Source organism: Ictalurus punctatus, chromosome 19 (assembly GCF_001660625.3).
Source record: "Ictalurus punctatus breed USDA103 chromosome 19, Coco_2.0, whole genome shotgun sequence".
NCBI lineage: Eukaryota > Metazoa > Chordata > Actinopteri > Siluriformes > Ictaluridae > Ictalurus > Ictalurus punctatus.
In genome coordinates, this window is record NC_030434.2 from 16,998,281 (window position 1) to 17,013,278 (window position 14,998).

Here is a 14,998-nt window from a genome sequence, read left to right on the forward strand (position 1 = left end):
ACTTGAAAATATGCAAAGAATGACACTCATTGACTGCCAACTTTATTGCTTTATTGCTATAAGTTGACACCTCCCACAACCCAACTCAGCTCATAAATAAATACAAAAGGGGAGTATCCAGGTGATGCTCAGAGAGAACAAGAAGTCAAAAGAGAGAGAGAGAGAGAGAGAGAGAGAGAGAGAGAGAGAGAGAACCAGGATAAAATTAGATGATAAAAAGAAGAACAGGAACAAGAACAAGGGAGTGAAGCTGAATTTATTGAAAATATGGAATCTGCACATGACATTGAATACATTTGCAAGTAAATTTAAGTCAAGTCATGTGTGATTAATAATTTCTCAATCAGATGTAAGAAGTTCAAATTTGAATTGTCAGGTAAGGATCATAAAACTGTTTACATTCTACTGATAAAATGTGTTAGCTGTAAATCATAATAGTGATTGAATCTGATAAAGTGAGTAAATTAATGTAGAAAGTTGATTTGAGACTAGACACTATATAAGGAATTAAATACTTTGGGATGTGCTGAGATAGGAAAATAATGATCACCACAATGTTGACTATTTCCCTATAACAGCATGCTCTGAAGAGTTTTATTCCTCTTATACCACAGCAATTTGTGAAATATATATATTTTTTAAATGTATTAATGAACAAGTCATGCAGTTAACCTTTTGAATTCATGTTTAATGATGTAGAACAAGTTAGTTACCAATGAAGTTATTACAGCAAAAATAGTCATTCTCTCATCTCTCTGTTCTCTATCTTAAAGTTAATCCTGTGATTTCTAGGTATTGCTCTGTTCAAGATCAAACAAGTTTCTTTAACTGTCTATACAAACCATTTAAAAAAAATCCATTTTGTTCTTACTGTCCTTTTTTGATTTGGCATGGGTTGGAAGAGATTTTTGGTTTGATTAATCTGTTTCTAACTCTTAAATAAACTTCTAAATAAACTAGCCCACAAAATACAATGTTCACGTCATTATTACACACTCATGCATTCTGGGAGTTTGAAAAAAAGCAGTGAGCATTTCAAAATTGAGCACTATAGAAAAAAGAATCTACCATTTAAAACAGATTGTCTTCAAGATGGACAGCCAGAACCAATATCATGTATCTCGGCCCATCTACTCCACACGTGCCTTTGAACATGTAAATGAAAGACAAGTCAGAGAGACGAAGAGCCTCAAAGAAAAGCTCAGAAATTCCTGCAGGTATGTCTATTTAAAATTCTCAATGAATCACAAGATCATAGTTACTTGATTTACCTACATAAATCTGTAAATCTCTTTATTATGTGCAGGGTTAACCATGACAATTCATGCCTTGCCTTAACACACTTATGTGTAATTGACTCATTACAGCTGCTCAGGTAAACGGATCTTGCGGCTGGTTAAGAAGTTTTTCCCAATCGTTGAGTGGCTCCCAGCATATGAACTCAGGCTATGGCTTTCTGGTGAAATTATATCAGGAATCACTATGGGAATGGTGTGTGCTCTGCAAGGTGAGCTTTGTCCTGGGAAAATAATTAATTTGATCTCTAGCTTTTATTGTGTTTCTCACAGGCATTACATATTTTTCTATTAGGACTGGCCTACTCACTGCTGGTTAATGTTGGTCCTGTGTATGGACTTTTTGCTGCTTTCTTCCCAATTCTCCCCTACTTCATTTTGGGCACATCTAGACACCTATCTGTAGGTAGGGTTCTCTCTTTTTGCTTTTTTTTTTAAGTATAAGAACCATTTAATTTATTTAATAACAAGATACATTTTGATCTAAGAAGTACATTCTCTGTTTTATTCTGGACAGGCCCATTTCCAGTCACCTGCCTGATGATGGGATCAGTGGTGTTGAATCTTGCTCCTGATGCGATGTTCATGAGACCAGGGAATGGGACAGGTATGAATGGGACAGCAGCAATGGTGATGAATGTTGCAGAAAGAGATGCAATGAGAGTAGCAATATCCATCTCTATGACTGTGCTGATTGGACTGTTTCAGGTATAGTTGTCCTTAAATAAACTTTCCCTCACTAGTCTTAGTGTGAAACACACCTCCCACCGGCCACAGAGTGTCTGATATATTTTGTATATTTATCTGGTCAAATGTTTCATAATCTTGGAGGAAGTAATCTGATTGGCTATCCACACTTCTGTGTATATGTACTTGTGTGTATGGACACTTCCATACACTGAAAAAAAACTTTTTGAGCTTATCAGAGCAAGATGTAGTCAGTGGATTGAAAAAAAAAATTACGGCATCATATCTTAAAAAATTATTCAAGTATTGTTTGAAGCAGTTAGTCATAGGTGTGAATGGCTGTTTCAATATCAGACAAATTACTTCTTTCTGTGAAAATACACACATCTGATTAGAGAAAGTAAGGCACACTGAAACTGGGTTCAGGTCTCTATGCTGATGTAAATGTCTCTACAATTTATGTTTTTCAGCTGGGCATGGGTGTGGCCCAGGTGGGTTTCTTGGTGCGTTATCTATCTGACCCACTGGTGGGAGGCTTCACCACAGCAGCAGCTGTGACTGTAGTAGTCTCTCAGCTAAAACTGATTTTTAATGTTCCCACTGAAAACTACAATAGTGTCCTGGCGATTTTTTATGTGAGTATATAACATGACAAGCATTCACATCCTTGACCATTATCAGTGAATAGCATTACATGCTTTAAATGACTTTCAGTTTATTCAGATAAGACTCATTAAGGTTTCTTATTGCCTTTCAGTAATTTAAATTAGATATTTAAAGTAGATTTTTGCATTAGCTGAACACTGGGAAGCACCCTCGCACCTGACCGGTATCTGAAGCTTGTGTAACATCATGCCTATTTAAAGGTCTGCCGAGATCAGGTGACATGGCAATTAAGCGCGTCGAGTGATATATAAACTACACCTGTGAACCGTGCCGTCAGCCTCTATTATCTGAAGTAGGGATGCACCGAATGTTTGGCAACCGAAATTATTAATCTATATCAAATAGCAACCAGAGTGAGACGCTCGAATGTCACGACCTCGATGAGGGGGCGCACGCATGCACGAGCTGTGGACACGTGCGTTTGTTTTGTTTCTGTTCTGGAGCATGTTTCTGTCATGTTGCGAGACGTAATGGAGTAGAGTACGGAAGCGGGTAAAGACGCACTGTTTCAACACAGCATCACTTCTGCTGTCGCCACAAAAGCCAACCAGCATCTGCTTTGACTTACGCCACTGGCCAGAGCAGTGGATATAAGTACAGAGAGCCCTTACTGGACACAGTCGGTGCATTTTCTCTTGTTCCGGTATGAGGAACAGAGGAGGGCAGAAAGAATGCAACACTACTGGCTGGGCAGCAGATGTAGGCACTTTAGGAATATAATCTGGCCTAGGATACAGAAAGGCCTTGACTAATCCAGGGGTAAAGTCAAGGCAGGAAGGAGCAACAGAGAGCTTGTAGATTTCCTACTCCCTTGAGAGATGTCAGGGCCATCAGAAGAGCTACCTTTATAGCCAGAAGCTTCTCAGAGCCTGACACTAAGGGCTAAAATGCGACACCTGACAGACCTTCCAGGACCAGAGAAAGGTCTCAGGAAGGTATGTGTGGTCTGCAGATGTGCGTCAGCCACCTGACACCATGCATCCCTCGAAGTTAGAGGATGTTGCCCCAGAGAGGCTCCATCAATAGGTGTGTGGCTGGCTGAAATGGCAGCCACGGAGGAGCCAACCCCGCTGAGAAACGTCCCTGTAAGAACTCCAGGACTATATCTATTGCGCAGTTCGCTGGGTCTAGCTGACTTTCCTCACACCACAAGACAAAAAGTTGCCACTTGAGTGCATACAATTTCATCGTGGATGGCGCTCTAGAATTCTATTTGGTCTCTACAACCTCAGTTGTGAGACCAGAATCTATGAGCTGGTGCCCTCAGGGGCCAGACCCACAGTTTCTATAGTTCCAGCCGAAGGTGATAAATCATTCCTCTGGCTTGAGACAGTAGGTCCCTGTGGATGGGAATCTCTGAAGGAGTGCCGTCTAGAAGGGATATTGTCTCTGAGAACCATATTCGAGCTGTCCAATAAGGTGCTACTAGCAACAGACGTAGACTATCTTGGCGAACTCTCGCTAGAACTTGTGGGAGCAGAGCGATCTGGGGAAAAGCATATAGATGTGACTTCGGCCACATGTGCACCATGACGTCCAGCCCTAATAGTGCAGGAGGAGTGAGGGCGAACCACAGCAGGCAGTGTGTTGCCTCCTCGGAGGCGAACACATCTACTCCCACTTGGCCAAACCTCAGCCATATGGACTCCACCACTTGTGGATGGAGCCACCAATCCCTGGGCCTCAGCCCCTGCCTAAACAGGATGTCTGCCCCCACATTCCAGTTGCCCAGAATGTACATTGCACTCATTGACAAAACTTTTCCTCTGCCCAGAGAAGAATTAGCTGTGCCTGCCTGAACAGGGGGCACAAACATTATCCTGGTGGTCAATATATGAGTGATCGATATATGAGACCACTGCTGTGTTGTCTGTTAACACATGGTGACCTCTCAGTTGAGGAAGAAAGAATTTCAGTGATAGAAATATGGCCCACATTTCTAGGCAATTTATATGCCACTCCAGATGAGGGCCACGCCAGAGACCGTGAGCTGGACAACCATCTAAGAGAAAGAGGTGTCTTTCATTACCGTCTTGCACTAAGGAGACACCCCTAGAGTGTAGAAACTGGGGGCACTTCCAAATTCTCAGCGCATATAGGAATCACTGTGTGACACTGATTATTCTTTCAACTTCTCAGCCACTTCTCAGCCACCACTGAAACAGTCTCCTATGCAATAGACTCAACAGTATGACGTTGGCTGCTGCTGCCATAAGCTCCAACATTCTCCCATAGAGACTGGAGGGGATGCCAAGATCCAGCTTTATCTTGCTCAATGTTGATAGGATTGACCCTACGCATGTTGGGGATAGAAACGCCCTCATTGTAGTAGAATCCTTATAACCCCTAGAAAAGATGTCCATTGCACTGGAGAAAGCATACTTTTCTGAGGTTCAATCTGAGCCCCAAGCTCTTCATATGGACAGAACAACATCTCAATGTTGAACCGCCAGTTCTCTGGATCGTGCTAGAATTAACCAGTCGTCCAGGTAGTTTAGTACATGGATGCCCTGGAGTCACAATGGAGCCAGAATGACATCCATGCACTTTGTGAAGGTGCAAGGGAATAAAGCTAAATTTACCTCCAATGCAAATTCCAGGAACTTCCTATGACTGGGCGATATTTCTGGAAATATGCGCCTTTTAGATTTATTGTCACAAACCAGTCCTCAATTAGACATTAAAAAGTGTCATTTATACACATTTTCTGTAATCATAAATTACTTTAGAATAGAATAGAATATTTTCAATTATTCAGTATAATGTGTGGTTGAAGATTTTTGAGTGGTGAAATTTTAAAAACAAATTATTATTTTTTTGTCACTGACCCAAATTCATTTCAACTTTTGAAAAGCTCTTATAATTGAATGGTTTCTCATTTTTGATTTGTTGTTAGACTCTTGGGGACGTATTTAAAAACATTAAGAAATCCAACATGGTTGACTTCATTGCTGGAATACTGACCATCATTGTGGTAATGCTTGGAAAAGAGTTCAACATCAGATTTCAGAAACAGCTTCCAGCGCCTCTCCCCTTTGAAATGATAGTGGTAGGTATCTGCATTATTTCACTTTTGTAAAATACACTTTTCCTCTCAAAATCTACAGTAAATCTTTATTAAAGAACCTGAATGGTGTATTTGTGTTTCTTAATCTTCAGCTCTGCTATGTCTATGTTTTTTTTCTATTAGACAGTTATTGATGCAGGAGTTTCTTATGCACTGGACCTTAGCACCAATTACGGTGCTGGCATTGTTAAATATATCCCAAGAGGGTGAGACTAGAACTTCCTGTAGCATAGAACATGTAAATGATCTGAAAGTTTTAACATTTTCTGATAAAAAATAAACAGCTTTTTTATTGCTGGTGCAAAATTTAAAACACAAAATTAGATTTGATGTGTGTGTGTGTGTGTGTGTGTGTGTGTGTGTGTGTGTGTGTGTGTGTGTGTGTGTGTGTTTTCAATAGATTTATTCCCCCTCAGCCTCCAGATGTATCACTCTTTAGCAGTATTGTGAGCCCAAGCTTTTCCACAGCAGTGGTGTCTTATGCCATAGCAATATCAGTGGCTAAAGTCTATGCAGCAAAACATGACTTGGTAGTTGATGGAAATCAGGTAAGTGTGTGTGTGTGTGTGTGTGTGTGTGTGTGTGTGTGTGTGTGTGTGTGTGTGTGTGTGTGTTCCTGTTCAGGAGTGATTATGAACTGGTGGGGAATTTTTTTGCTCCCTGTTAGACTGACCACTTATTACTTGCTGGAATAGATATAAGTGACTAGAGAACATAAAGTCCTATTAATCACTGTCTCTGCAACAGTTTTTAAACAGCTTTTTTTCTTCCATTTTTTCCCAACAGGAATTGATAGCCTTTGGATTCAGCAACATTGTCTGTGGCTGTTTTGGTGGCTTTGTGGCCACCACTGCACTTTCACGTACAGCGATACAGGAGAGTACAGGAGGCAAAACTCAGGTACACACACACACACACACACACACACACACACATGTTTGTCAGTTAATTAATGCAATGCTAACATCTAACCCTAACCTAAGCTTAACCCCAGTAACCAAAAAGAAACGCTGCAGTTTGTGTTAAAAAAAAAAAAAAAAATTCTCACGGGGTACATTTCCTTGTGGGGAAATTGTGTCACCACCAAGATATAAAAACATGAATATATGAACATATGTAGAGAACATAGAAAAAAGAACATAATATAGACTCAAGCATATAGTAATTGCTGGAGACTGCACTACAAACATAGCCCATGCAGACACATCCTCTTTTTATTATGACTGTGTTCAAATGCAGGTAGCATCGATAATTTCCGCTCTGTTGGTGCTGATAGTGATCGTGGCTCTTGGGCCTCTACTTCAGCCTCTGCAGAAGGTATGCCAAAGAGTTGCAGAACATGTAATAAGAGGGTTTCATGCTAAAATCTGTAAAGGTCCATAAACACATAAACATGTAAACCTCAACTATAAACATACATAATGTACTGTTGGATAATTAGCCACCTGAAGAGACTTGCTGAATCTGCCCACATCTGCAAAAAAACCCAAACAAACAAACAAACAAAAAAATGGCAGGAAAACCATGCAGTCAAAATAAAATTAATTAATATAAGAATGTCTCTAACACTTTACTTCTAATTCTTCTGTTCTCCTTCTTTAACTTCCAGTCAGTGCTGGGGGGCATTGTTGTTGCCAACCTGAAAGGTATGTTTATGCAGCTGTATGATGTGCCCATACTATGGAGGAAGAACAGGACCGATTGTGTAAGTAATCATAACGACACACACGCAAGGCCAACAAAGGCCAACCTTTCTAACTTTTCGTACAACTTTATTAACCACATTTTCATCACTGGAGATTTCTCATGAGATCAGATTCCACAAAGTTTTATGAACATAACAAGTTACACAAGTCAACAGAAACAGGAGCATTCATTCATTCATTCATCCCCAGTAACCTCTTATTAAGAGTGACCAATCCAGCTGTGTTTAGGAGAAGGGAGGAAACCAAAAACTCAGAAGAAAACCATACAGACATGTGGAAACTCTGCATAGACAGTAACTTGAGCTCAGGAACAAATCACACCTTTTATGCACAGAAAACAGAACATTTTAATGGTCAACTGCTTTAAATAAATTTTTATCAATCTAGTAATCAGGATGGATAAAACAGACAAAATTCCCTTATTCATTTTGAAGTTGTTTAAAATGCAGTGGATGCAATGTAATGGATACATACTGATCATATACTTACATTCTCACAGCTTATTTGGGTGTTTACATTCATTGCCTGCATCCTGCTTGGACTAGATATCGGTTTGCTGGCTGGTGTAGTGTTTGAGCTTGGCACTGTGGTTATCAGGACACAATTGTAAGTAAATTTGGCCGCTTATTAATGCCATTTTATAACATGCTATAAAAGCCTAGGGTGTTTTTCCCCCCTATGATTTTTATTATAAACTATTATAAACAATTATGAAAAATATATGGAATATATCTATCATTTTCATGTCAGCCCAACTTGTTCAACACTTGGAAATATACCCAACACAGACATCTACAAGAATATGAAAGACTATAAAAATGTAAGAAATTAAATATCATTCCATGTATTATTATATCCCATGCTTCTTCAATCAAAAATTTCATTCATTTTTTTTTTAACAAAAAATGTGGATCTAATTGTCTTTGGTCATAAATGTTCCTCTCAGATTGTCGCATGTCCTGGAACAAAGATTTTCAAGTGCAATGCACCAATATATTTCGCCAACATCGATTATCTGAAAGATCAGATAAAGCATATAGTAAGTTCTGCACATGACTGCATGGATTTCTCAGTTACAAGAGCTGCTGGATTGATAAATTTTAACTGTTCATGGCCAGGTGGGATTTGATGCAGTGCAAGTATTTAAGAAAAGGAATAAAGCATTAAAGAAGATTCGGAGTCTAATCAAGAAGGGGAAGCTTAAAGTCACAGAGGTACACAAACAAAACAAAACACACGATGGTTATTATTATTATTATTATTATTATTATTATTATTATTATTATTATTATTATTATGTAATACCTTTTATTATTAGTTCACAAAGTAAAGGTTTGGGAAGAAATAATAAAAAACTGAAGTAAAAAAAAAAATCAGTCATAGATGGAGCCTGATGAATGTGTATTGGAAGTGTGTTCTAGACCTTTGGTGCACAAAATCAAAACACATTATAACTATAAAACCCTGCTGTTGAAACATTGTTTTTCTTCACCCATCACATATCTGTTACAGAATGGCTTGGTGCCATTGGAAGAACAGGGTGTGATCAATGAGGGGTTTGAGAATGAGCGGGACCCTGAGCAGGTGGAAGGTGAACCACAGCAGGAAGTGAAAGATGGACCTCGATCAGATGTGGATGTGGAGGTGCAAGTGGACTGGAGAGCTGAACTGCCTTTCGACATCACAGTCCCCAAAGTCAACATCCACAGCTTGGTGATGGACTTCTGTGCTGTCTCCTTCCTAGATGTGATGTCAGTAAAGTCCCTCAGACTGGTAGGTGTGCATTCACGTTCTTAAGTGACTCTTGCCAAAGTACAGAATAGCTTAAACTGATTGATATTTGAGAGTCTTGTGGACTTCTGAGTAGAGCCATTTGAGCATGACAATCTTTCTAAATCTTTTCTTTCAGTTTTCTGTAGCTTGAATGACTGCACAAAAATAGCAATATTTATAAGGACATTTAAAGAATTCTGGAAACTTTAATTGAGAACCTACCACAACAGAAGACTTTTGGGTTAGGTCTTGCAAATGGCTATAGGATTTAAATATTTTTCTGTACCCAGAACATGCTACTTCACAGAATATTAGGTGCAATAATTGATTGTTTTGTTTTTTGATAGTACAGATCACCTGCAAAATATGTAGAATGTGATGAAAAGATTTAAGTATGAGTAAAAGTATATTATGTAGCTCAGAAAACTCATTTGGAAAACTGTGGCCTTGGCTGGACTGCTTGTCTATATTTACATGGGCCTCCTATCAGTCTCTATTATAGCCACTGCCCAACGCTCCTCCATTACAATGTTGTTGGAATTAAATGCATGGCGAATCCAGTAAGCATCCAGCATAACCAGACAGTTTTACTGTGAGAAACACATGTAGAGGTTGAAGCAGTACAATAGCCCTCTGCTGATGCTTATCTTCTAGCTACAGTGGATAAACAAAGTCTATACACCCCTATTAAAATAGCAAGTTTTTGTGATGTAAAAAATGTAGCCAAGATAAATCAGGTAAGATCTTTTTCCACTTTTGATGTGGTAAAGCAAGCAATGTATTTCAAGTAAAAAGCAAGCAAGAAATGTTTCAGGAAAAAAAGAAGATTTTTTTTTTTTTTTTACAATAACCTGGTTGCATAATTGTGCACACCCTGTAACTAATATATTGTTAAAGCACCTTTTGTAACACAGTCTTTTTGGGTATGTCAGCTTAGCACACATCTTAATTTATTTCTATTCTTCCTTGCAAAAATGCTTCAGATCAATCAAATTGGGATGGGCTCTCCTGTGCACAGCCCTCTTCACATCTTTCCACAGGTTTTTGATAGGATTTAGAGCTGGAAATGTTTCTTCATCTTCAGTTGTTTAGCAGAGGCTTTCAGGTTTTGTGTCAAAATGGATTGGTATTTGGAGCTATCCATGATTTCCTCTACATTGACTACAGTCTCAGTCCCAGCTGAAGAGGGGCAGCCCCATGATACTGCCACTACCATGCTTCACCATGGGTATGGTGTTCTTTGGATGATAAGCTATCTTGTTTTTGTGCCACACATTAGAATTATGACCAAAAAAGTTCTTCCTTGGTCTAATCAGACCATATCGCATTTTGTGACATTGTTTGGGGTGATTGAATGTATGTTCCGAAAACAATTTACCAGTGTGTAGACTTTACAGTAGTTTCTGAAATCAAGAACAACCATCCTAATATAAAACAGCCTATAGCCACATTGTTCACTGCCAATAACTTGTGAAATTGTTTTAGCTATGAAAAAGGACCAACTCGGACCATCTCCTTTCATGCAACTGTTAGCATAATGTCAGCTAGGTATTTATCTACTTGTGAGGTAATGTTATCTCTCCTAATGTTGTACAACAAACATTAGGCATTTTTTTATCAGGTATTTCTAAATAATAAAGTAAGGCAATGTCTTTACTACACAGCATACCTAATGTTTGAAAGTGATGCCATGAGAATGCTAACTCTAACTGGCCACTGTGGGCAAAATGGGCAAGAAAAGAGCGTGGGTTCAAGGAGAATTTTTTTTTCTAATGTTATTGAGCTTCTACAACTAGAGTTCCACTACTGACTCTTGACTAATGCACCTTTAAGTCATTTAGTGTATGTGTGCAAATCAATTAATGAGGTACACCTTGTTGTAACTCTAAAACCACATTTCCAATTAAAAGTTAATTAGCTTAGCTAAACTAAAATTTGTGCCATCACTGACTTAACAGACAGTGAATATGCTGTTTTACTGTGTTTTATAGAACCCAAAAATGCTCTAATCACAAATGCTGTTCGTTAGGAATTTATATCCGTCAATAATTCATTAAGTTGCTTTATTCTTTCCAGATCATAAAGGAATTCCTACGCATTGGAGTCAATGTATATATTGCTGGCTGTGATGGTATGTACTGGTAATGTATAACATAAAAACCTCTGGTATGTTACGCACTTAGAAAATAGGTTTAGTCAAAGATCTTTTTTTTTTTTGCATAGTTAATGGTACATGGTCCTTCCTTGGAACCTTCTTTGATAGGGAAAATCCTGGTTGTACATGCAATAAGGGTTTCCACAGAAGGACAAGCTGAAATGAGTATTAGCTATTTTAAAATGCATTCTGCAACACTCTGACTAAATCACAGTGATTCCTAGTTTAAAAATACATAAACAAAGAAGAGCAGAATTCAAGAATTATACTAGTAATCTAACTTAAATTATTCTAATAAACACTTCATGTTATAGATGAGATTATCATGAAGATGGAGTCCATAGGCTTCTTTGATGAGATGGTACACAGAGGCATGCTCTTCCTCTCTGTGCATGATGCAGTTCTCTACATCAAGATGGAAACTGATAGTGATGTAGAAGACCCGATGATAGAGAAGGTATGTATTAATGACAGAATCTGTATAAAACGAAATGCTTCAGTTAGGGGGAAAAAAAGCTTCAGCTGGATTTATAAATGATGCACAAAGATTAACTACCAAGGAATGTATTTTTTCCTGCTGTAGTAGCTGTAGTTTTAAAAGCTGCTTAAAAATGAAAAGAGAAAAAAATGGAATATTTCTGTAAAGACTTGGCTTGTTTAACAATTGAGAGATGTTATGACAGAAATCTAGCCCTAATTTCCTGGGGAAAGCATGTCACCAGACGGTTTTCCATTTTACATTAAGAGAGCAAAATTCTAAAACACACCAGGAACTTTCTGCAGACAACCTACAGAGACATGATTAATACAGTCATATTCGCACTAACTTCTCCAAATACATTTTTTTCTTGATTGACCAAACACATACATTCTGTCTTGTAAATAAAATGGATGGCTTCCAAATTTTGCTAAATCTAATAATTCCACGTGTCTATTCATATCAAAAGCTTTGCTTAACAAAATCCCTGATTTGTAGGAATCTGATTGTGCAATGATTCCTAGCTAAAAGGCATTGCTAGTTCTGTTAAACCCAACATGCCAACCTGAAAGGTTTCGTAGTCAGATAACGTTGTCTGAGGCCAGTGTTATGTTTGACAATATGCTAAATACAGCTCAGGCCACAGTAACACAAACACATGCAAGATAGGGAGACATGTCACAGTGCAATATTAATAATGTAAAGGAGATCACCTATATTTAAAAAGAAGTTAGAGAGTCAACTAGAGGAAAACATGCATGTAAATTCAAATGAGGGCGGTCACCCTTGTGGAATGACTGGCCATATAGTGAGACACCATGTTTACATGGACAGCACTAATCTAATTATTGACCTTATTCTGAATAAGACAATATTCTCATTAAGGTGTTTACATGAGTTGCATTTAGAATATTCCTTTCATGTTCCCGTTTTACATGTTATAGAACATAGAGCGATTAACAGCACATGTCATTACGTCACCGCGCCACGCCGTCCGACGTTCACTCCAGAATTTCACGTATCAGCATTCAGTTGGTCTTCGTTATGGTACCATATACAGTTTTGGGTGTTTCATTTTTAATTTTACGAAAGCTTCAAGTTAATTATTTGTCGTGCTGTACGTGCAAATAGATGACTGCTTCAAGACATGGGCCCAGTCCAAAACCACATACTTACCTACTATACTGTAAGTTTCTTAAATATGAGGCTGTACAATTACTTTCTGTCTAGACCACATACTTCCAATATAGGGGATATTTTTGTGCAAATGACCCCCTGTAGTCATTATGAATTTTTTGCAGTCCAAGCTTTGAGTGTGATGGGTGAACTTTCACTTCTTCACATACTGTATCAAAAAGTCAGGAGGTCTTCCATACTTGCTTGACATTAGAAATAAAAAAATGAAAAAACTTGTCCTATGAAATAATAAATAATAGCTAAGATACCTTATTCTCCTATGGCTCCCAGGCTGGTGTTTTGTCCACCCCTATATTATGATTGCTATAAGGCTGTATGGGTCAATATGCTTCACTAGCTTAAAAAATGGTAATTTATGATTACTTCTAGTCACAAAGATGCACTATTTATGCTCATGAAACCCATGGGATAGTAAAAGCTGACAAGGTAGAACATACCTGCTGTAACAGTTGGAAACCCAGTAACAACTTTACTTGTTGTGTTTAGTTAATAATTATCCAAACCAACATCAATCTTTCTATAGGAGTCAACAGTTTTTGCAATATTTATACTTACTTATATTACTTATATAATGTATTTACAATATAGCTGTATATTAATATATTCACATAAAACAATAATGTTTTATGCATAAATTGATCGTCTTTTTCTCTTCCAATGTCCAGATAGCACAGCTACAGCATGACAAAGAATCTTTCACTGATGATGAAGACTTGATTGAGACCTATGACAATCAGCGCATGGTGAGTGCCTCAATTCATTGTTATAGAAGTAAACAAATCAGTTAAGTAATCCATATAATAATTTTTTATATTTACTGACAATCTCATAACCTCAATAATAAAAGTTAGTTCATGCTAGGAACCTACTGTACATGTTTTAGATTATGTAGTGTTTTAATATTAGTAAACATAATTATTTCTTTGTTACCTATAGGCTATCCATGGTCTCTCAGGCTGAGCCTGAACTGATGCTTTCTTTGGACCTAGAAAAAAGCCAACAAGGTCTTCCAACCAAAAGAACACAGGACACAGATTAAGATGACACACTTAAATGTGCTTAATTATCATCCGCGAACTAGAGTGAAACTAATTTTTTAAAAATGTGGATATAAATGATACATTGTACATATCCTGGGAGTTTAAAGGGGGCAGAAGTGTTAATGAGGCTTAATGTGACAATTTGCTTAGGCAATTTCTTATTATTTTGCTATTTCTGTAAGCACTCGCTCAGGACATAAGCTGATATATACTGAAATTTCAGGTGTACCTGAGACTGTTAATCATGCAGTTGTTACTGTTTAATATTTGAGAAAATTTAAGGAAATTGTGCTAGCATAATACAATGACACACTGCATCAAAGACTTTGAGGAATTTACAGCACTTTCACACTTTTACTCCTAGTCTCTGTGGGAATCCCTTTCTTTACTTTATACCATTATACCGTCAAACCATACCATGTAACATTCATAAAATGCACAACTCTTCCCCCTATAATGTTTTTTTCTTTTTTTTTTCTTTTCTTTTTTTTTAATAACTTCCAAGCATGTCATACCATTATACACATTAATATATTCAATAATTTCCCTGTTTGAAAAGTAGTACTTTTAGCACTCCATAGACTTTCACTCTGCCATACCTGGTTTAGTTTTTAACTGCAGACAAGCAGGATATAATTTCAGGTAATATATAATATTTAAGCTAATTTCTGCATCTAGTACACTTCTCAGGTATTTATCTTTATGACTTAATATTTCCTCACTCATTTTACTATTATAACATTCTTTTTTTGTGCTGCACTGTCCTGTAAATTTACAAGAAAATAGAAAAAACTGACAGAACTAAAGCATTTATTTTACAGCTGTCTTAGAGTTCTGCGTCTCTTGTCTTTATGCTATAATAATGTTATAATCCATATGATGCCAATGTATTCTATATTCTTCCAGTTATTGTAATCTCAAATACAACTAATTT

At 37.6% G+C, this 14,998-nt stretch overlaps 1 protein-coding gene across 1 annotated transcript; it reads left to right on the top strand.

The window, feature by feature from the left end:
* The first annotated feature begins 140 nt into the window (after positions 1–140).
* Positions 141–14,889, top strand: LOC108279596 (pendrin). The gene is made up of 21 exons (XM_053688069.1): positions 141–376; positions 1,081–1,217; positions 1,368–1,507; positions 1,591–1,701; positions 1,813–2,003; positions 2,453–2,617; positions 5,545–5,697; positions 5,839–5,921; positions 6,116–6,263; positions 6,502–6,615; positions 6,955–7,032; positions 7,325–7,420; positions 7,921–8,027; positions 8,172–8,241; positions 8,368–8,460; positions 8,540–8,635; positions 8,934–9,194; positions 11,271–11,325; positions 11,664–11,806; positions 13,690–13,767; positions 13,961–14,889. The coding sequence occupies exons 2-21, from the start codon at positions 1,093–1,095 to the stop codon at positions 13,982–13,984; spliced, it is 2,331 nt and encodes a 776-aa protein (XP_053544044.1). The 5' UTR covers positions 141–376; positions 1,081–1,092; the 3' UTR covers positions 13,985–14,889.
* Positions 14,890–14,998: the final 109 nt, after the last annotated feature.